At 45.7% G+C, this 23,010-nt stretch overlaps 1 protein-coding gene and 1 long non-coding RNA gene across 3 annotated transcripts in view; one reads left to right on the top strand and one right to left on the bottom strand.

Annotated features, from left to right (window-relative positions):
- LOC137620522 (protein JTB-like) overlaps window positions 1-23,010 on the top strand; it is an 85,707-nt gene that overhangs the window by 36,436 nt on the left and 26,261 nt on the right. The window contains exons 2-3 of the mRNA XM_068350713.1: window positions 16,147-16,301; window positions 19,780-19,873. Of these exons, the coding sequence (XP_068206814.1) occupies window positions 16,147-16,301; window positions 19,780-19,873 (249 nt within the window). The remainder of the gene's footprint in view (window positions 1-16,146; window positions 16,302-19,779; window positions 19,874-23,010) is intronic.
- Window positions 19,280-23,010, bottom strand: part of LOC137620523 (uncharacterized) — an 83,065-nt gene continuing 79,334 nt past the window's right edge. For both annotated transcript variants that reach the window (XR_011040073.1, XR_011040072.1), the window contains exon 5: window positions 19,280-19,486. This is a non-coding gene — a long non-coding RNA (uncharacterized lncRNA). The remainder of the gene's footprint in view (window positions 19,487-23,010) is intronic.

Below are 23,010 nucleotides of genomic sequence, written 5' to 3'. Positions count from 1 at the left end.
CTCAATTTTCTCTCTGTCGTGCCACCGGCAAGACCTACTAATTCGCTGTTGCTAACTGGATTGGTTTTCACATCTTTTTGGTGAAGTACACATTTCTAGTTTTGAGCTTTCGCTTTGCAGGCTTTATCTTCAATACATCCTTGCATTCTTTTGTTGATATCGGATTATTTGTTGATGATTTTGGATAGTTTTTGAATTCCCCTTTGACTAATTCAAAATGGCTGACCCTTCTCAAGTCCCTAAATTCAGGAAGTGTAATGCTAGGGACTGTTCAAGGCGTCTTCCGAAGGCCTCTATCAATCCTCACACCGTTTGTTCCAATTGTCGGGATAAAACCTGTCAATTGGAAGATCGATGTGAGGAATGCGTTGGGCTTTCGGAATTCGATTTTATCGAATTCCAGAAATATACACGTAGGCTAGAGAGAGATAGAGTCAGGAGAAGTTCGTCTCGCTCCGTTGAATTTTCCTCTCCTCATGCCCCACAATCTATTCCTTCCCCTGTAGTGGTTGCTCCTGATCCCCCTTCTAGCACTCAAGAACCTTCGATGGCAGATATGATGCGTGCCATCCAAGCTCTGGGTGAGAGAGTCGAGTCCTTGGCTAGTGACCGTAACCAGCTCATGGCAGACGTCAAGGAGCTGAAGTGTAAGAGTGCAGTGGGTAGTGATAAAGTGAGTGATAGTGTTGTGGATAGTGTTGCGCTTGAGGGTTCGTCTGTTCGTGCCTGTCGTCCTCCCAGTCCGGGACCTCTTGCAAGGGGAGAAGCAATGTCGTACGACCAAAGGGTTCGAGAGGCTTTAATCAGCGAACAGACGTTCCCTCCGTGGTTTCGGGCGTATCTACCCAAGATCGCCCCACCCACACAAAAACGAGAGAGCCCATTTATTCCTCGTCTGCGGAAGAGGTTTCTCGTAAGAAACCATGGACCAAGGTCTCGCGGCCTCTTAAGCGCAAGTCGGTCCCTTCCGCGCAAGTCCAACGGCCCAGTTGTAGCCACTGGGTCAGTTCGGACTCGCTGCAGTCTTCCGACGACTGCTCACCTCCTAAGAGAGGCAAAGCGGTACCGCATCAGGCAGTCACACCGTCTGTTGCCGCACCTGCTCCTGTAGACCCTAAGTGGTCTTTGCTGCAGACCATGCAGTCTCAGTTAACGTCATTGATGCAGGACTTTCGTGCGGAGAAGGTTGACGCTGCACCAACCTCTAGCCTACAACCACCCACGGTTGTGCGTCCTGTGGACGCTGAGGCGACCTTCGGCCGCACTCCAGCTGAGAGAGTCCCGCCACCCATGCGCTGCCAGCCGCATGTTGACGTTCAGCGACGCACGGAACCTTCCGTTGACGTTCGCGAGGTACAACAACAGTCTAAGTTGTTTTGTTTTGACGCGGTGCGTCAACCTCCGCAACCCAGTGTGGTTACCTCTGCTCGCCCACATCAGACTAGACAGTCTGGAGTAGACGCTATGCGTCCCCTCGCTGCTATGGTTGTTGCCAGTTCACAGACTGGGCAACAGTTCCATGACGTTGTGTCCGGTTCAGTCACGCGTGCACCCGTGCTGCCGGACTCAGCTGACCAGCCGATTCCTACTCCTTTGCCGCTTCCTCCTCAATTCTCAGATGATGGACTCTCTGATGATGACGACGCGGCACACATTGATGACCCGCATACGGACCTTGACGAACCCAAGACCACGCAACCCTCTTTGGACTTTAGAAAAGTTCTTGCTCTGTTCAAAGAGATGTATCCGGACCAGTTTGTGTCTGCGGCTCCACGCTCCCCTCCGTCAGAGTTTGCTTCAGGTACACAGTCATCCGCGCCTGCCTTTACGAAACTCGTCCTCGCCCGCTCGTCCAAGAGAGCTTTACGAGTTTTAAGTGATTGGATGCAGTCCAAAAAGAACCTAGGGAAGACAACGTTTACGTTTCCCCCTGCGAAACTCTCTTCCAGATCGAGCGTCTGGTATGCCACGGGAGAAGTTCTCGGCTTGGGAGTTCCTGCCTCTGCCCAGGGCGACTTCTCAAGCCTGGTAGACTCTCCCCGCAGGCTAGCCATGAGACGCTCTAAGATATGCTGGTCTCCTACGGACCTAGACCATCTGTTGAAAGGAGTGTTTAGAGCCTTCGAGGTCTTTAACTTTTTGGACTGGTGTCTGGGAGCTTTGAGCAGGAAGATCTCCCCGTCTGACAAGGAATCTTCCTTGCTCATAATGTCCTGCATGGACAAGGCCATACGTGACGGATCTAGTGAGCTTGCGGCTTCGTTCGTATCCGGGGTCCTCAAGAAACGGGAGAACCTTTGCTCTTTCCTGTCAGCTGGAGTAACACCGTGTCAGAGATCAGAACTTCTTTTTGCTCCTCTCTCAAAGTGCCTTTTTCCAGAGGACTTGATTAAGGAGATTGCTGCCTCTTTGATTCAGAAGGACACCCATGACCTGGTTGCGTCCTCTGCCCGCAAAGCCACCCCTTTGCCTACCTTGTCAAGACCCAGGATGGACACTCCAGCGTCCAGATTCATTCCGCCCTTTCGTGGCAGAGCCTCCAGCAGAGGAGGTGCTCGTGCCGAAGGGAGACGTGGGAAGAAGAAAGGTACCAAGTCCTTTAAAGGCAGAGTCTGACTGCCTCCTTCTTCAGACAGCAGTGGGAGCCAGACTCAAGAACTTCTGGCAGACCTGGGAGAAAAGAGGCGCAGATGCACAATCTGTGAAGCTGCTCAGAGAAGGGTACAAGATCCCGTTTGTACGCAAACCCCCTCTAGCAACGTGTCCCATCGATCTCTCTCCCAGGTACAGAGAGGAAGACAAGAGACGAGCTTTGAAGCATGAGGTGTCTCTCTTACTAGAAAAGGGAGCGGTAGTCAAAGTCCGGGACCATCAATCCCCGGGCTTCTACAACCGTCTCTTCTTAGTGGTAAAGAAGACAGGAGGGTGGAGGCCGGTGCTAGACGTCAGTGCGCTGAATGTCTTTGTCACAAAGCAGACGTTCGCCATGGAGACCACAAAGTCCGTTCTAGCAGCGGTCAGAAAGGAAGACTGGATGGTCTCTTTAGACCTAAGGGACGCATACTTTCACGTCCCCATCCACCCAGACTTCCAACCTTTTCTGAGATTCGTTTACGAAAAGGTTGTCTACCAATTTCAAGCCCTGTGCTTTGGCCTAAGCACAGCTCCTCTTGTGTTTACGAGGCTGATGAGGAATATAGCCAAATTCCTTCATTTAGCGGACATCAGAGCCTCCCTCTATTTGGACGACTGGCTTCTAAGAGCCTCTTCCAGTCGTCGCTGTCTGGAGAATCTAAAGTGGACTCTAGATCTGATCAAGGAATTGGGTCTCCTGGTCAATATGGAAAAGTCTCAACTGGTCCCATCCCAAACTATTGTGTATTTAGGGATGGAGATTCACAGTCAAGCTTTTCGGGCTTTTCCGTCGGCCCCCAGAACAAGTCAAGCCCAGGTATGCATCCAGAACATGCTGAAGAAGGAACGATGTTCAGTCAGACAGTGGATGAGTCTGATAGGGACGCTATCATCCCTGGAACAGTTCGTTTCGTTAGGGAGACTGCACCTCCGTCCCCTTCAATTTCACCTAGCTGTTTACTGGAAAAAGGACAAGACGCTAGAAGCGGTCTCGATCCCCATTTCCGAGAAGATGAAGTCGTCCCTGACTTGGTGGAAGGACAGTATCAGCCTCAGAGAGGGTCTGCCCCTGGCTGTTCAGACCCCCAACCACGTTCTCTTCTCGGACGCATCGGACACGGGCTGGGGTGCGACATTAGACGGTCGGGAATGCTCGGGAACTTGGAACTCGCATCAAAGAACGTTACATATCAACTGCAAGGAGCTACTGGCAGTTCATCTGGCCTTGAAAAGCTTCAAGTCCCTCCTTCAAGGCAAAGTGGTGGAGGTGAACTCGGACAACACCACGGCTTTGGCGTACATCTCCAAGCAAGGAGGGACCCATTCTATAACGTTGTACGAGATTGCAAGGGACCTCCTCACCTGGTCAAAAGATCTAAACCTTTCTCTAGTAACGAGGTTCATCCAAGGCAACTTGAATTTCATGGCAGATTGCCTCAGTCGGAAGGGACAAATCATTCCAACAGAATGGACCTTACACAAGGATGTGTGCAAGAGACTGTGGGCCACATGGGGCCAGCCTACCATAGATCTCTTCGCAACCTCGATGACCAAGAGGCTCCCAATATATTGCTCACCAATCCCGGACCCAGCAGCAGTTCATATAGATGCCTTTCTACTGGATTGGTCACATCTAGACCTATATGCATTCCCCCCGTTCAAGATTGTCAACAAGGTACTGCAGAAGTTCGCCTCTCACGAAGGGACAAGGTTGACGTTAGTTGCTCCCCTCTGGCCCGCGAGAGAATGGTTCACCGAGGTACTTCAATGGCTGGTGGACGTTCCCAGAACTCTTCCTCTAAGGGTGGACCTTCTACGTCAGCCACACGTAAAGAAGGTACACCAAGGCCTCCACGCTCTTCGTCTGACTGCCTTCAGACTATCGAAAGACTCTCTAGAGCTAGAGGCTTTTCGAAGGAGGCAGCCAGGGCGATTGCTAGAGCAAGGAGGACATCCACTCTTAGAGTCTACCAGTCGAAGTGGGAAGTCTTCCGAAACTGGTGCAAGTCAGTATCAGTATCCTCGACCAGTACCTCTGTAACCCAAATAGCTGACTTCCTATTATACCTGAGGAAAGAAAGATCTCTTTCAGCTCCCACTATCAAAGGTTACAGAAGCATGTTGGCATCAGTCTTCCGTCACAGAGGCTTAGATCTTTCCAACAACAAAGATCTACAGGACCTCCTTAAGTCTTTTGAGACCACGAAGGAGCGTCGTTTGGCTACACCTGGTTGGAATTTAGACGTGGTACTAAGATTCCTTATGTCAGAAAGGTTCGAGCCGCTACAATCAGCCTCCTTTAAAGATCTCACTTTAAAGACTCTTTTCCTGGTTTGCTTGGCCACAGCTAAAAGAGTCAGTGAGATTCACGCCTTCAGCAGGAACATCGGATTTTCATCTGAAACGGCTACATGTTCTTTACAGCTTGGTTTTCTAGCCAAAACGAGCTACCTTCTCGTCCTTGGCCGAAATCGTTCGATATTCCAAGCCTTTCAAATATGGTTGGAAATGAACTAGAAAGAGTCTTATGCCCTGTTAGAGCTCTTAAGTTCTATTTAAGACGAACTAAACCTTTACGAGGACAGTCAGAAGCTTTATGGTGTTCTATTAAGAAACTTTCTTTGCCTATGTCAAAGAATGCCTTATCCTATTATATCAGACTGTTGATACGAGAAGCTCATTCCCATCTGAGTGAGGAAGACCAAGCTTTGCTGAAGGTAAGGACACATGAAGTTAGAGCTGTCGCAACTTCAGTGGCCTTTAAACAAAATAGATCTCTGCAGAGTATAATGGACGCAACCTATTGGAGAAGCAAGTCAGTGTTCGCGTCTTTTTATCTTAAAGATGTCCAGTCTCTTTACGAGAACTGCTACACCCTGGGACCATTCGTAGCAGCGAGTGAAGTAGTGGGTGAGGGCTCAACCACTACATTCCCCTAATTCCATAACCTTTTTAATCTTTCTCTTGAAATGTTTTTTATTGTTGTTTTTGGGTTGTCCGGAAGGCTAAGAAGCCTTTCGCATCCTGGTTGATTTGGTGGGTGGTCAAATTCTTTTCTTGAGAAGCGCCTAGATTAGAGGTTTTGATGAGGTCCTGTAGTATGGGTAGCAACCCTTGATACTTCAGCTCCTAGGGGTCGCTCAGCATCCTAAGAGGATCGCGAGGCTCCGTAAGGAAGACGTACTTAAAAAGGCAGAGTAATTGTTCAAGTCGACTTCCTTACCAGGTACTTATTTATTTTATGTTTGTTATTTTGAATAACTGCTAAAATGAAATAAAAAATCCTTAGCTCATATAATGTAAACAATTATTGCTGGTCTCTACCCACCCCCCTGGGTGTGAATCAGCTTATATAATCACCGGCTAAGTTTAATATTGAAAAATGTTATTTTTATAATAAAATAAATTTTTGAATATACTTACCCGGTGATTATATATTAAAGGACCCTCCCTTCCTCCCCAATAGAGACCCAGTGGACCGAGGAGAAAATTGAGTTCTGTGTTTACATTGAGTACTGAGTACCTGCACGACAGATGGCGCTGTTGATGTACACCCCCTACCTGCATAGCGATCGCTGGCGGATTTTGAACGTAGAGTTTTCTGTCGAGCAGCAGAGCTGCAGCTTATATAATCACCGGGTAAGTATATTCAAAAATTTATTTTATTATAAAAATAACATAATTAAAGCCCTCCCTCCTCCCCACTGGTGGATGGTTGGGCAGAACGAATTGATGTTACTTGGAGAGTTGTACCTATAGCTCCCTTGAGTGGAGGGAGATGACGTCACCTACACCAGCGATGGCAGCGCCGCCGCGGTAGTTTTGAATCTATAGTCTGCCATTCGTAGGGAACCTACAGCTGTATAATTGTTCGGTAAGTATGCAATAAAATTTAATTTTATAATGAAAATCCATTTTTCCTAACTATACAAACCTTAGCTATTTAACCAAACTTGTCCGCCAGCCCTATCCCCCTTGAAGTCCTACTTCCAAGCAAAGTGAACTCAAGCACAGGTGTGTGAGAGGGGGGGTAGCAAGCTACCCTCTCCTACCCCTGCTAACTAGCGGTGTGGGTAGTAAACCCTCGTTAAAAATTAATGGCTCGTCATTTCAGCTACGCCAAAGGTAATACCCCTATTAAATAGCTAAGGTTTGTATAGTTAGGAAAAATACAAATTATCTACGAATTTGTCATTTTTGTTTTATATAAGTATGAAAACACTTGTAATGTTTTAATATATATTCAAGTTTTTATTACAGTTGCTATTTATGTGACAGCATAGTGCGGACTCAGCATCCGCTGCAGGGGGAACTCATTGTGTTTATACTCCTCCATTTCTACGCTACTCTCCCTCTTTATGTGAATGGCTGGCAGATCCTCTGCGGGGGAACACCTTTCTTGTTCCCGGGTTCGGTGGCGCTCCTGAATGGTTTCTTCAGTAATTAAGTTGAAATAATAACTGTTTTTAATTTATCTTTTTAAGGTCTCAATTCCGCACTCCTTGTGGCAATGGGCCAACGACCTTTCTTTTTCCTGCAGAGGGAGTGCATTGTCTTTAGCTTGTCAACTCCCAGGCTGTTCTCAGTCCTTGCCCTCGCCATCATGCTTGCAAATGTCTTGCAGTGTTTCTCACCCATCCACTGAACATTAGCGAGACAGCTTGCTATGCTTCAGCAGCGTCAGAGCATCCATAAGTGCACGCGCTTCTCATCGCGTTGATGTTTCGGCACCGAGAGAAGTCACAAGTGCCTGGCACTTTGACTCTGCGTGCTAACTTTCTCCTCGCCAATCTGTGATGAAACCATTGCGCTCTTTAGCGCGCACCCTCTTTCATCTCCCGCTACCTCGGTAATTCCCAATGTCGTGGCTGTTAGCGATTACTCTTTGGCAAATTTGTGCTTGCCATCAGAGCATTCAACACTCGCTAACAAGCATGACAGAACATCTAGTCATGTGTGCCCTTTCTTGGGTATGCTTGGAAGGGATCGGAAGCACGTTCACTCCAGCAGAACCTCAGCGGGTGCTCCTTTTACGAAGGAGGTTCCTTGGTTTTATGAATGGAACTTACCTGGCAGTTTTATATACAGTATATATATAGCTATAGACTCTGACGTCCGGCAGAATTTTTCAAAACTCGCGGCAACCGCCTGGTGGTGGTTGTGCGGTTAGGTGGTTAACAACCCTTACAGGGTGGTACTTGGAATCATTCCCATTTTCTGTTCCTCAGATCATCTCTGCTGGTTCGACTGACAACATCGTTGGTCCGCCATAAGAGTTTTTCGTTCGCTTTCCCTGTGTCGCTGTACCGGACTTATTTTTTGGTGAAGTACACTGACCTGGGGTTTTGGCAATCGCATTTGTGATTATTCTTTAACTATTTGTTTGTTTACGATGACTGATAAACTTCATTTTCGCGTTTGTGTGAATGAGGAATGCAAGGTGAGGTTACCGAAAGTTTCGGTAAACTCTCACTGTTTGTTTGGGGTGCAGGGGTTTTGAATGTCCGCTTGATAAAAGGTGCAAGGAATGTGAGGTTTTGAGTGAGAAGGAATGGTTAAGTATGAAACGCTATGTGCGTAAGTTAGATTTAGATAAAGCTAGGAGAGCTTCGAGATCTAAATCTAAATCTGCTAGTGAGCTTAGCTTAGATTTTTCATTTGATCCCTTAATTAATTCCTCTGTAGAAGTTGAACCTTCTCCTGAGGTAGTAGTCCTGCCCCTTCTACAGGAATGGTATCTACGGATGACCCTCAGTACGCCAGGATGGCGGCTGAGTTGAAGGCTCTTAAAGACCAGCTTTCAGCCTTTAAAGGTTAGAGTGAGAGTGTAATTAGTGCTTGTGAAAGTGCAGTGGAGGTGGCGACTGATCGAACCTATCACGTCCCTAGGTCTAGACCTCTACCAAGCTCCCAGGACCAAGGGAGAAGGTACGTTGACGGCCGCAAGGGAGTGAGAGGTACGTATCCTTGGTCAGCCTTCGCCTCAGGCAGTTCTGTTGCGTTTTCCCAGGCTGCTCATAACCGCCACGGAAAAGGCGTGTCGGAAGTGATGGTGTCTTCCCCGAGCCCCTCTCCTAGACGCAAATGGCAGTATGAGGCTTCGAGACAGACCAAGAGGAGGTGGAAACAAGCTGACCAGACACGTTCTCGCTCTCCCTTATCGAGTAGCCCGGAACCTTTTCCTTCCGAGGATGACTGGGACGCCGTTCCAGCGAAGAGGCCAAAGCCTAGAGATGGAAGGAAGGAGGATTCTCCTCTTCTTTTAAGTGACGAGAGACCGTCGAGAGAGACTTCTCCTACGACCAGCGCTACTCGGCAGCCATCGCCTTCGGAATCGCAGGATCCCGCAGTAGTCGCGAAGTCTTTTATGACTGTGATGCAGAAACAGCTGTTTTCTCTGGTGCAAGCTTTTAGCCGCCCTTCCCCCCAGTCGGGCAGGCGTAAGGACGACTCTTTACCGATTAAGAAATCTGCCTCTAAGAGGGAACGGAGTACCTCTCCCTTGCAGGACAAACACTGTCACTCCTCGCCCAGGTAACTGCGGCGCGATTCGTCAAGTGCGCGGCACCACGCTTCTTCTTTCTCGACACGCCGCCAGGACGCTTGTGATTCTCGTCATCAGGACGCTTCCGTCTCTCGCTCGCGACGCCAGGATGCTTCCAGCCTGCCTCTCCAGGATTCTTCCGTTTCGCGACGTCAGGGCGCATGCAGCTCTCAGCGTAAGGACGCTTCCATCTCTTGGCGCCAGGACGCATCTTCCTCCCGTCTCAAGGACGCTAATAGCGCGCGACGCCAGGACGCCTCCAGCGCGCAGCGCCAGGATGCACGCACCTCTCGGTGTCAGGACGCATTCAGCCCTCGCCAACAGGACGCATCTGACGATTTGCTTTTCTCGGACGCAGGTGAACTATTGGAAACCGATCGCCATGTGAAAGGAACCTCCGACTTAGTCCCTTCAGCCCAAAGAGAGACTGAGTTGGAAGTAGGGCAAGATCTAGAGGATATTTTAGAGGATGAGGATAAGCCTGCTAACGCGGCTGCGTATTATAAGGATCTCTCTCGCTCCCTCCTTGAGCTTTATGGGGAGGAGTTTCAACCTGCTGCCCTTCGTTCTCCTCAGTCGCAGTTTAGCAGGAAAAAGGCCAAAAAGCAGTCGGCTTTCATCAAAATGAAGCTGTCCATCTCGGCTAGGAAGGCTCTCGCTAGAGTTGATGACTGGCTGAAGGAGCGTAGGGAAGTTGTAAAGACTACCTTCTCGTTTCCACCAGCTCGACTTGCATGTAAGGCGGGCATGTGGTACGAGACTGAGACTGTGAGTGCCTGCCTCCTCCCAGGGGGACTTCTCTGGCATTGTTGACTCTTCTAGAAGACATGCCCTTAATTCAGTCTATGTCTGAGCTTGACCACCTCGTCAAGGGAATTTTTCGAGCCTTCGAAGTCTTCAGTTTTTTGGACTGGTCTTTGGGTACGCTGGCCAGGAAAACAGAACAGTTGGAAGAAACAGAAGACCTTACTAGTATTATGGCCTGCATGGATAAGGCTCTTAGGGATGGGTCAAATAAGTTGGCTTCCCTAGTTTCTGCAGGAGTTTTAAAGAAGAGGGCCCTTTTGTGTTCATTCACTTCCAGAGCAGTTACGGTCGCGCAGAAGGCTGAGCTCCTTTACACCCCTCTCTCGGAGCACCTTTTTCCTGAGTCCCTTGTCAGGGACATTACCCTTTCGCTAGCGCAAAAGGCCACAAGACCTCCTGTCACGCTCCACAAGGAAGCCTTTACCAGTGGTTCCTTCGTCACTGAAGAGAGAGGAGAGGAAACTTCAGCAGCCCTTTCGAGGTAGAGCTCCTACGAGAACAGACTTCAGGGGAAGAAGGCAGGAGACGGGCGGTAGAACGAATAGAGGTTCGTTCATGTCCCGCTCCAGGAGATGAAGCTCAAGTCCTCCAGACAGTGGTAGGAGCAAGGCTGTCACTTTTTCGGCATGCCTGGAAGAAAAGAGGGGCGGACGCCTGGTCCCTCTCGGTCATCAAAGAAGGATACAAGATCCCCCTCTTGAAGAAGCCTCCGCTTTCAAATACAGTAGAACCTCCACATACGATCTTAATTCGTTCCAGAAACTGCTTCGTAAGTTAAAACAATTGTATGTTGGAGCAAATATTCCCATAAGAATACACTGTAATTTGTATGATTCGTTCCACAGCCCTAAAACCTATAATAACTCCTTAATAAATTACTACATATAATTACACATAACAATAACATAATTGCATAATATGAAAGAAGGATGTAAAAAAGATAATTATGAAGAAATAATAAATAAAAAATGTTTTTTTTATTGTCACTTTACCTTAGAGACAGGCCAACGCAGGTGTAGGAATTGCTACGCCAGGAGGAAACGGACGATCGGCTAGAAGGTAGACATGGTGTTAACATGTTCTTTAAATAAATTCTCTCTCTCTTTCTCTCTCTCTCTCTCTCTCTCTCTCTCTCTCTCTCTCTCTCTCTCTCTCTCTCTCTCTCTCTCTCTCTCTCTCTCTCGTTCTTCATCACAGTTAGTGTTAGAGACATCTATTAATTTTTTCTGAGAGAGAGATTAAACTAAAATGTGTTGTGTACATATGATTTTTAACAGCGTCAACGAGTTGAAAGACAATTAAATGTAACTAAAAAACCAATATCAGCGAATCTGAATTCCTTTATTAACTAAAACAAAAATTGATACAAACACCCTCGTGTGTGTATGCACAAACACACACACTGGTGTAGAAATTCCTACGCAGGAGGAGACACGATCAGCGAGGAGGTAGAGATGGTGACTGCGATAGCGTACCGTAACTTACACTACGGAAACTTTAATCTAACTTAGCTTTTGTTCCGTAACTGGAATACAAACCACGCTATTTAAAGTGGGTAATTAATTTCGCGTAGCTGAAAGGACGAGCCATAAAATTTTAACGAGGGATTATTACCCCACCGCTAGTTAGCGGTGGGTAGGGAGGGTAGCTAGCTACCCTCCCCCCTCACTCACCTGTGTTGTAGCTCCACTTTTACTTTGGCTCGGGTGGTGATCGGACGTGTCCGCCTTCACCCTCGCCTTTTTGACAGCCATTAATCATTGCTTTTTCTTTCTTTTTCTCAGTGTGTTGTGAAGTTGGCCTCTACAATGCGGAAGTGCCCTGGGTTACCTGACCGCCCTTGTGGGACCTTCATGTCTTCCATCGAGACGGATCCTCACACCTTATGCCCTTATTGTAGGGGTCAGCGGTGTGAAAGTGATGATGTTTGTATGGAATGTAGGGAGTGGCCTACCTCCCAGTGGGAGAGGTTTTCTCGGCGCCGGAAGAAAAAGTCCAGATGGGATGATTTTTCTCCTTCAAAGGTTTCTTTGAAGAAGGAAAATCCTAAGGATTCTTCTTCCGTAGCCCAAACCTCCTCCGAAGCTTCCACTCGGTCGGCATCTCGTGAGAGGCCGTCGAGTGGTAGCATAGGCCGTACTGTTGTTGACCGATCTCGGGGTTTGGGAGAGGGAGTTGCCTCCCATAGCGAGGCAGCTCCTCCTCCTCCCCCGGGGGAGGATTTAATTATTTCTCCTGTTAATGATGATCTTTTGCAGCTTTGGGCTTCCTTGGGGCTTCAGGGTTCGCCCTCAAAGGAAGCCCTGTTTGACATGATCAGGTTGGGAGCAGCTGTCAAACAGTCACCGGCGGTAGCAGAGGTTGACCCTCTGTCTATTGGCGAGGCTGTTGTTGCAGACGCTTCCAATGAGTGTTCAAACCCCTGCTCCTGTAGTTGCTGAAGGCTTAGCTCCCCCCTCCGAACATCCTTCGAGGGAGGATCTAAGACCAACGGTCTCTCCTGCGGGTGATTCTACCCCCTGGGGGAGTTCACTGACAGAGACTCCTCTTCGGAGGACTGCCGATGGTTTGCCTGTTGCTCCCAGAGGACGCATCCGACGTAAGGCTCGCCTTCCTCTTCGTCGCCGAGGTCTTCCTTCTCCTCACAAGGGTGTTAGGAGGCGCCTCTTCGGATCTTCATCCTCGCAGTCCCCCGCAGAGGAACCTCGTCCTTCAGCTACCATTCCTGCCACTTCCTTCGACCTGGACCTCTCCGCAGATCGTTCGCGATCTCCTACGCCTACCAGGCCTGCTGACCTGCCTTCACCTTTCCTGGCTGCTGAAGCGCTCACCGGTTGCTGCCTCATCTCGCCAGCACCCTCCTGCACGCCCACGATCTCCTGTTCGCCCTGCAGTTCCAGAGACTACGCGCCCACGATCTCCTGCTCGCCAACGGACCTCTGCGCGCCCTCAGCCTGATACAGGCCATGGACGCCCTCGGTCTCCTGCTCGTCAGCGATCTCCTGCTCGTCAGCGATCTCCTGCGCGCCAGCGATCTCCTGCGCGCCAGCGATCTCCTGCGCGCCAGCGATCTCCTGCGCGCCAGCGATCTCCTGCGCGCCAGCGATCTCCTGCGCGCCAGCGCTCTCCTGCTCGTCAACGCTTGCCTGCTCCTCATCGCTCGCCTGCTCACCCTCGATCTTCGGATCAGGGCTCCAAGGAGAAACCTTCTTCCTCTCCTGCTCGCCAGCACTCTCCTCCACGATCGCCGACTCTCCATCAGACCTCGCCTGCTCGCCATCCCTTGCCTACGCGCCATCGCCCGCAGTCTCCATCGCGCGCCCACTGCCAGAACTTTGGTTCCTGACGAGCGCCCTCCTGCGCCCCCGCGCGCTGGGGATATTTCCCCTGCACGCATGCGCCCTACGGCTTCGCCCTTACGGGCCCTTCATCATCCTGTGGCTGCACTCCATCCGAGGTCTCCGGAACGCGCACCAACGCGCCCCGTCAAGGGTTGTTAACCACCTAACTGCACAACCACCACACAGCAGTTGCCACGAGTTTTGAAAAATTCTGCCGGACGTCAGAGACTATAGCTATATACAGTATATATATATATAACTGCCAGGTAAGTATTCATAAAACTTTGTTTTATCATGAAAACTCCATTTTTTAGACCTAGTCTAAGCAGTGCAGCAGGCAGTTTTTGGGCCAGGCCCAATACCACTTGTCATATCGCCAGTGAGTACTCCTCGTTTTCCTCTCAAGGTATTAGAATCCTGTGGGAGAAGCAGTCCACCCTTAGATCCTAGACGAAGTCACACTGCCGTGAGGCAGGCTCTTCCTCTAACTGCTCCTTGCCCTCTTTCTCCTTAAAAGCAGTTGTCAGTATTTGGACTCTTAAGACTTCCAATACTGTACTGGCTTAGACCCTGAGTGGGAGAGATTGGGTATTACAGTATCCCAATCAATCCTTAAAAGAAGAGAAGAGGGCAACGGCAACCAGCTCCTCTCCCTGGGGATACATTGCACCCAAGGACTAGCAGGGGTTCAAGGTCTCCGAGAGAGATCTTGTTCACCGACAACTATAGGCTTTCGCCGATAGAGCTTGTCCAACTCAAACCTGCTGCTCCTCCCTCAGAAGCAGCAGTCCCTCCTAATGAGGATACAAGGAAGGAATTTTCTTCTTACAACTTTCTCAGTCCAACCCTGAGAGAAGAAGGACACGAAGACCATTCCGAAGAACTGGACCTCGAAATACGAGGGCCTAGATCCGTGGAAGGCCGTTCCTGGTTTGGCGTCAGCCTCAATAAGACCAGAGGAACATGGTCTACCTCCTAGGTTTTCTTGTCCCTGCTTGGAATTTACCCGACAACTCTGGCCCACCTCGGGCTCCTATGGGTGTGAGCTTAGGAGTGGATGATCCATTTTATGACGGCTGAGACGTTCTAAAGGGATGCTGCCCACGTTTGCTAGCCCTAAGATCTCTCCTTTGGAGCAAAAGGCATTGGATCACAAATTCTTTCAGGTTGTCCCCTATATGAGGACGATGATCCGTCTCCTCTGCCGTTAGATCCAGCTATTCTGGCTGTAATGCAGGATATGACCCTCGAAAACTTAGCAGCATTGCCGGTAAAATTTTCGGCAGGGGATGCCATAACACACGAGGCAGATATTCTATGCAAGCCCCTTTGTGGTTGGGCTCAGTAGGGTACTTTTTCAGAAATGGAGACTTCTCCTTAGAGCAAAAAAGGGAGGCTACGTCTACCATTTTGCTCTCCGAGGCCAAGACTGTAGTTCCTAACCCACAGTGTGGGCAACCAGTGGGTCAACTGGATTTTGAGACGACGTGACTGTTGTCTCAAAATTTTAAAGGCATGTACTGAGTGCTGGAGGAAGGTTGAATCAAGACTCCCTACTCCACTGGACCATGACATTGCCCCCTTGCTTCTCAGCACCACCCCTTCAAAGATCGTCACCACTGAGACAACAAGGCAGAAGAGAGTGTATCATTGTCATAAGACATCCTTTTAGAAACAGGGCCCTAAGCAGCCCTTTCATGCTAGAGGGTCATGAGGCAGAGGAGGTAGACGTGGGCATGCCCGCTAGGGGATGAAATAGCCATCCACCGGTGGGCAGGTGCCTACAGAGCAGGTAGCAGAGGTGGATGTTTCACGGAGCTGAACCTTGGTCTGTATCAATCCTCTGTATGGGCTACCACATCCTGTTTACTCTCTCGCTCCTTTGACTCGACATCCAGTAATGTCGTGTTCTTACACAAAGGGATCCGCGAAGGAACAGGCCTTCCAGACCATTCTTGAGAAAGACGCTCTCCAGAAAGTCTTAGACAGGTTCCCAGGCTTCTAGAGTTGACTCCTTCTTGTAGAAAAGGCATTTGGAAGCGGAAGACTATTCATCGATCTCTTCGCCCGGAACCGGTTTATTCAACAGACTCTGTTCAAGATAGAGATGGTAGAAACAGTCAGACAGGCCATCAGACCAAAGGACTTCATGATAATACTGGACTTAAATGATGCATACTTCCAGATCGCAGTCCATCCATCATTAAGGAAGTACAGCATACTTTTGATAGTTAGCAAGATGTTAGGATGCCTCTATTAAGCTCATGCGAAACACAGAGTCACATCCCAGGTCATTGTACCAGTCAGTTGGTTAGGACTTCCACCCTCCTAAGGGCGAGCGTCGGAGTGAAGAGCAAAAGGGTTTGTATTAATTCTTGGAACAAATGACAAATTTGAAAGTAATTTGTATTTTTACTAAATATACAAACCTTGAGCTCTTTACCCTTACTTGACCCGTCCTGCCTACAATCAAAATAAGACATCATATCACCGTTGTGTGTGAGAGTGGGGTGGCTGGTCTACAATCCCACTACCCTCGCTAACCAGCAGCGGGCAGTTATACCTCGCTACAAGTTTTATGGCTAGTATTTAGGTTTTGCCAAAATATCTATTCTTAGCAGAGTTCAGGGCTTGTATAGTTAGGAAAAATACAAATTATTTGCAAATTTGTAATTTTTTCTCTTAAGTATGTAAAGAATTTCTAAACTAGAAGTTTACTATATCAAAAAATACAAACTAGAATGAATGTACTGTATCTTTAATATCTTATTTTTTTATGTAAGTACATGTACTGTATACTGTATCATGTTGTTATTGCAGGTTGTCCATCCTTGTGCTCATTATAGAAAATGAGTTAGCTCCCAATGATACAAGGCCCCATACACATACAACTGCCCACCCAAACATGACGCAGAAAGATCTTTGTTGGATGAGAGAAGAAACAGATAATTTGGAGGAATGTCAGCCTTGCACTGGTAAGAGACTGGATTTCTTTAGTTCATATAAAGTTTATGAGAAAAATTTGGTTCGTTATTTCATGAATATTTTCGTTTCCATAGCAAATTTCAGGATTCAAGTGCTTAATTAGAGGCTGACTAACTTTTTCTTGAAATGGATAGAAAACTTTAGCAGCCTTTCATCAAAGCTGAATTCACCTGAAACAGTATTGCTCTGCATAGATGAACTTAATATGTCCACTTTATCATAAAATATACAGAAAGAATTAAGATAAAGCTAATACTAGTATAAACAATAGTTTATACAATAGTTTATTTGGTACTTCCTTATTTCCTCTCCTCAATGTGCTGCTCTTCCTGTTGGAGCCCTTAGGCTTATAGCATACTATTTTTCCAACCAGGGTTGTAACTTAGCTAGTAATGATAACAATAATAATAAAAGGTTGGGAAAATTAACTTTTTCTTTTAACAACCATTCACCTTAGAATTACCCATATGCAGACTGTATATCAGCTGCTTCAAGTATGTATGAAGAAGCTTGATCTCATTTGTGAGTACAATATCCTTGGAGGAATGCTCTACTCAAGAAGTCTTACATGAACCTTTACAAGGCGAGGCCATTATGGAGACAGACAAGTTTTGGAGCAAGTGAATTTGATGATCTCCCTCCAATTAATCTAGGAAGCTCCAGCCTCTACCTCTGACATGACAGTAGAGACTCTATGTTCTGGAGGAAGGAAACAACACCCCATCAGGAGGACTCCTCAGCCCAACGGACAATCTTTTTGTAGAGATGAGCCCTTCCATTTCTACCTTTGAGGCTGGCCAGGAAGTCAATAGCCAAGGCCTCTCTTTAGGCAGCATCATGGATTAACATTTGGTTCATGAAGAGTACCGACTTTGCTGTAGGATTGATTTGTCCTCTTTATAGAACAGGATGAAGTTAAGGAGGCTGTTAGGAGGGAAGGCACTGACTCTCCTCTCATATTAGTCAGAAAATCTCATGGTCCAACTTTACAATAATCTTAACAGCCAAGCCCTACTTCCATTCACTTTGATTTTTCAGATGCTCGACTAAGTGTTGGGCTATAAAATTTCAAGAGGATATTGGTAACTCATCATTGGATTAAAGTCAAATGGTACAGTATTCCAATCTGCAGTCTGTTGGTTAAGTTATAGAGGAATTCCCCCATGGCTCACACTTTATAAGCACCACCATTTCGTGAAAATTCTATCGCTTCTCTGGTGGTGACTTCAGAATTTATTGAGAAGCAATTTTTTACAGGACTTAATGAAATGCCTGAGAACTGCCTAAGGTTCTCACCACCTATGCACTAGGGGAAGTGGTCCACTTTCTGTAGTTGGTTCGGGCTTCTCATCAGCAGTTCATGGACTTCCTTTCGTCTTTCTCTAGAGAATCACCTCACGTTCTGTGGTGAGACCACCAGAGGCTATTGCTCAGCTTTGACCTAGGTCTTCAAGACTGAAGGGCATGGATATTACGTCTTTGTTGGAACTTTTCATGCTTATGGAAAACTGAACAGTCTTGACCGCACTGCTGCATAAGCCTCTAGAGTGGGATGTCACTCGCATTTTCCCAAGTCTAACTCATGAGCCTTTTGAGCCCTCGCGTCTTTAGACGGATTTCACCTTAGACTTTTTTTATGCTAGCCTCAGCATTGGTAAAGCATGTGTCATTCTTGTTTGCGGCAAAAGTTGGGACTTTCAGCTCCTAATGAGAGATTCTTGGGTTTCTCAATCCCCTCCCTATTGGATTCTATATAACTGAGATCATGATGGGATGCTTCTTTGTCCCATGAATCTTGTGATGCAATCTGTATTGGACATGGTATTTTAGGTCCGGTTTTTAGCACCTTTTTATTAGTAATGGCTAACACAAGTTGTCCAAGAACACCATTTCTTTCAGGATTTGTAAGACTCGAACAGGCATATGACATATTCAATGAGAAGGACAGCAATGCAACCGTAGCATGAGCTCACAGTGTCAGGGGCATTTTGCTTTTCCAATGATGGTTGCAGCTTGGCATGTAATAATAATGGTGATAATAATAGTAATATTATTATTGATATAATTATCATGGTAAAGTAGAAATAATAAAAAACTTGGAAATGAGAAGGCAGTAAGGAGATTGAATAAGTTTTTGTTCCGTTGTAGCTTCAAGTAATTTATTCTGACATTGATACAAGTTTCTCTTTTTCAATAACTATTTTGCCTCAAAGTGTACAGTTAACGCAGAAATTAATATTTTCCTTTCCATTAATTAGGGCAGTTTTTTCTTTTCTTTTTTATCATGTTGTATTCAAGGTTAACCCTTTTACCCCCAAAGGACGTACTGGTACGTTTCACAAAACCCATCCTTTTGCCCCCATGGACGAACCGGTACGTCCTTGCAAAAAAATGCTACAAAAAATTTTTTTTTCGTATTTTTTATAATTTTTTGAAAAAAATCAGGCATTTTCCAAGAGAATGAGACCAACCTGACCTCTCTATGACAAAAATTAAGGCTGTTAGAGCAATTTAAAAATAATATACTGCAAAATGTGCTGGGAATAAAGTAACCCCCTGGGGTTAAGGGTTGGAAATTTCCAAAGAGCCTGGGGGTAAATGGGTTAAATTATATACAGTATACTGTATCAAAAATTATACACACTGTAATTTATACCATTTTAACAACCAATCTGTAGCATTCAACTTTATAAAAAATTGCCATAGTGTGATTAATTATATGAAAATATATTAGTAATCCAAAGGAAAAATATTAAATTTTGAAATTAAAAATATTTATTCAAATATCAAATTGGTAACATAACACCCATATGTAATATAGAAATAAAGATAAAAACAAGCTTAAAGGTAGATTGTACAGTATATATTTTATATGGAAAAACAGTCATTTTATTTCCTATACCAATAAGAGCTTTATGAATAAGGATGTAATTTATATATTATATACTATATATACAATATATAGATTTTAAATATTCATTGTCCGAGATATTCTTTTTTAACACTTGTTTCAAAATTTAACTAGTAAACACCAGTACTGCATGGTATCCAATATGAAAATAGGTATAAGTAGGGATATTACTGTATTCAGGTCTAGTCCAGATGTAGCTATGTGGCAATGGCAGTTTCTACACTGTTCATGTTGATACTCGCCAGATGGACACATTATTCAAACCTGAAAGAATACAATATTATGGTATACTTCATTTGTACACATTAGATGATAAGATTTAGTAAACATTGTTGTTGATTTGTAAGAAAATCAACTTATTGAAATTTCATTATAACCTAAGGGAATTTTTACAGCATTTTTTTTTTTATATCAAAATTCTTTTCATCAAACACATCTAAGGATACAACCTTGATTAAATAATGTAAAATTACTAATATAGATTATTCATTACAGTGCTAAAGTGCAGGTATCATTATTATAATGTGTTAATTGTTTTTCATAATTTGCCTTTACAGATTTAGAGAAAAAGAGCAACAGCCCTCCCATTTGTGGGTCTGCAAGTTACCGACAGAAAGTAAAGTGTAAAGATACTGGAATTGTTTTTAAAAAGTAAGTTGGTTGCAAAATTTTATCTTAAATTTTTGTCAAATAATGTATATTTTGAAATACATGTTTTTTATACAAACCATTGCCTTACAATGTTATACTGTAGTTTTAAGTGGGCTAGTGTATAGTGTGTTCAGGTTTTAAAAATGTCCTATTACTTGAGAATAATTTGTTTCAATAATGTACTCTAGTCCATCTTTATGGCAGCACTTGAAAGACAATTATTTTCCTATTTCCAAATAACCTGATATTCTTTTTCAAGAACTTATGTATAGAGAGTGTATAGAGAGGATACTAGTAGTAACATATGCTTTGGAGGCTTGTTTTTGCTACTGGTGAGATATTTTTATAGTCTTTTTGGGCTCAGGCCATGTTGTCCTGATGGAAGTTCCTAAAAGGTAGCTTCTTAGGGTATATTTGACTACAGTGATATTCCCAGAGAATTTTACCTTAAGGTATCCAGAATTCTAACTCCTGGAGCGAATATCCCTAAATAATCTCACAGGGATATCGCATAATATCAGAGGACGTATTCTTGACACGTTACATAGCTATCTTCACCCTGAACAGTATTAACGCTTCGAGGGGTTACAGTGACAAGAATCTGAAACGAGAATGAAAAGAGAGCCGCTCATAAGGCATCTCTCCTATTCTGTTTCCAGTGTGTATCTGATGAAAGCGGAAGCGCCCTCTTTATTCCTTTTCGTGTAGCTCTACTACTCGGTGTTTTCCCATGTGTTCTCTCGTTATTTTGGTTTTAATTCAACATTTTGATGACTTCTCCGGCCTCTTCTGCCTCTGGAAAGTTGAGTATTATCTTTACTGTGTATAAATGTAAGCTCTTGTCGTTTTGAATTAAATCAAAAGTGATATTAACGTAAACAAGAGCTGTTGCCTACCGGAGGCATCCTGGATGCTATCGCTCGCTATTTATGGGTCATTTAGTTAGCTAGAGCGACGTTCCCGGTTTGTTATGCTTTAATAATCTAGCTATTTAGCTCCTCTAGGAATGCTTATATAATGCCGTTAGTTTTTAGTTCGGTGATTAGGTAACCGATCTTGCCTTTCGCGAGGCTTAGTAGCCTAGGCGTCTGGCCCTAGTACTTTCATGCATGATACAGTATAAGTTTTTCCGAGTGGTATATTATTGAAGCTATAGGCAAATATTTTATACATGTAAGATATTGTTGAATGTTCTTTCCAAGATTGTATACGAGAGAGTTTCGGTGAATTAGGTAATCGATTTTCACCGCACCTCGGCTAGTAACCTAGGTACAGTAGTATACTTTCGCACATCCCCGATTATTCTTTTCTCCTCCGGAGGCAAGTTCAATCCCTCTCTCCCTCTGAGTAAGCCTTAGGCTTAATCCTAGCGGTTCTATCTGTATAATAATTCAGGTATAACTATACTAGGATATGTCTGTCCTGACCTGATAACCAGAGTAACTGGTTTTTTGGGTTAGGGCAGAACATCAGTTTCTAGTCTGTGGTCTGCTTCTTCCTAGCATAGAGAATGAGTCTCCTTTGCTAGGTTAGGGGCAGATACAGGAAGCTTTGCTTCCCTAGTCCACGTCTGAAGGATTCTGTATGAGATGATTCCTTCCTCTAGTGGTCTAGCAGACTGTCCTGTGTCGTTTTTCTCGGGCTGGAGAATGAGTTTTCTCCGTTGCCCGGCGAAATAACTTGACCTAACTTTGTTCTGGTTGGGAGGAGAATAGCAAGTATTGCCAGTCTTCCTCCCTAATAGACAACTCTAGGTTAGGATGAGCTTCCCTAACTGCTGAGTGTGTCTCTTGCTAGAACGAAGTTTATAGGACCCTTATCCCTTCCCCACCTCTCTTTCTTTTATTATCTTTTGGCCGCAGTCCTACTTCCGTACCTAGTGTAGGTTGGGATGGAGGACCGGCTCAGCTCTCTGCCGGCTGGCAATTACGTGTCGGCCGACAGAGACCCCTTGTTCTTTGCAGAGTGAACCCCAGACCTCCCTTGGTCTCCCTTCCATGTCTGCCGGTAGAGTCCGGCAGGCTATGGATTCTTTGGAAGCCTGAATGCTACATTCTCCCCTTCCATAAGTTCACTCTCTCTGGATGGAAGGTTGTATGGCAAAGCTGCCTTATAACCTTACATTCATACTGTTTCTCTTACTAGTGTTTTGTACCCCTACCCTGGCTGCCGGCTTAACAGCCGGCAGCCGGGCAGTTGGAAGTTCTCTGGTTCTTAGCCACTGTGAGCAGACATGGCTATTGCTACCTTTGCCTGCCGGCAGTGGAAACACAGCCCAAAATCTGCTGGCCACTACGAATAGCGGCCGGCAGCCGGATGTTAGTGTTTTCAGCTGCTAATCATTGCCGGCCGGCACACATTTGCAAACCAGTGACCTGCCGACTATTAGTTAAAGGTAGTATATCTTTGAGCTATTTGGGGGTAAATGCCAGCCGGCCCGTGCCGGCACAGCAGCAGGCGATGTACAGTAGTTACTATATTTGTAGTGTAGTACACACTGCATTAATGAACTACAGTACAGAGTTTGTTGTAACACTAAAGTTCTTCCAACATACTTAATGTTATCTTGTACAGCCTTTTGTTGAGACCGTACAATATATAGAAAGTGAGTTCTTTCTGTATTCATTCTATCCCGTATATTAAAACTTTACTTCAAGGTGTGAGGTACACCTTAAATTTCCGTTTAGGAAATTACATAAGGTATTCTAGAATAGAATTAACCTTAGTTTTAATATTTTGGGAGGTTACAGCAATTGCCTGGGCAGGAAATACAAGTACTGTATGTGCCTTTCCTTCTTTCTTTTATAGCTTTACTGTGTAAGCTACATGTTTCAATATAAGTGAAAAGCCTTCACTTTATACTCATGGATTTTTCTTCTCTTTACAGGAGGACCATTCGAAGTGCGGGAGTGTATTCTGCAATGTTCGCAGTAAGAACTTCTGTGGATATCAGTTTTGCAGGAGGCACGCAGCATGCGCAGCCTCCAGAGGTGATCTCCGGTATTGGGACCCTCAGGTTTGTACTGTATGTTCTAACCTGATTACCGAGGCTTTTGACAACCCTAAGTCGACAGAGTCAAGGGATGCTGCCAGGGAAAAGTTACGAACCTGGGTGAGGGGTTTTCAGAAAAACACCT

The sequence above is a fragment of the Palaemon carinicauda genome, chromosome 27, assembly GCF_036898095.1.
Source record: "Palaemon carinicauda isolate YSFRI2023 chromosome 27, ASM3689809v2, whole genome shotgun sequence".
NCBI lineage: Eukaryota > Metazoa > Arthropoda > Malacostraca > Decapoda > Palaemonidae > Palaemon > Palaemon carinicauda.
The sequence above is the reverse complement of the archived record's forward strand: the minus strand, read 5'-3'. Positions and strand labels throughout refer to the sequence as shown.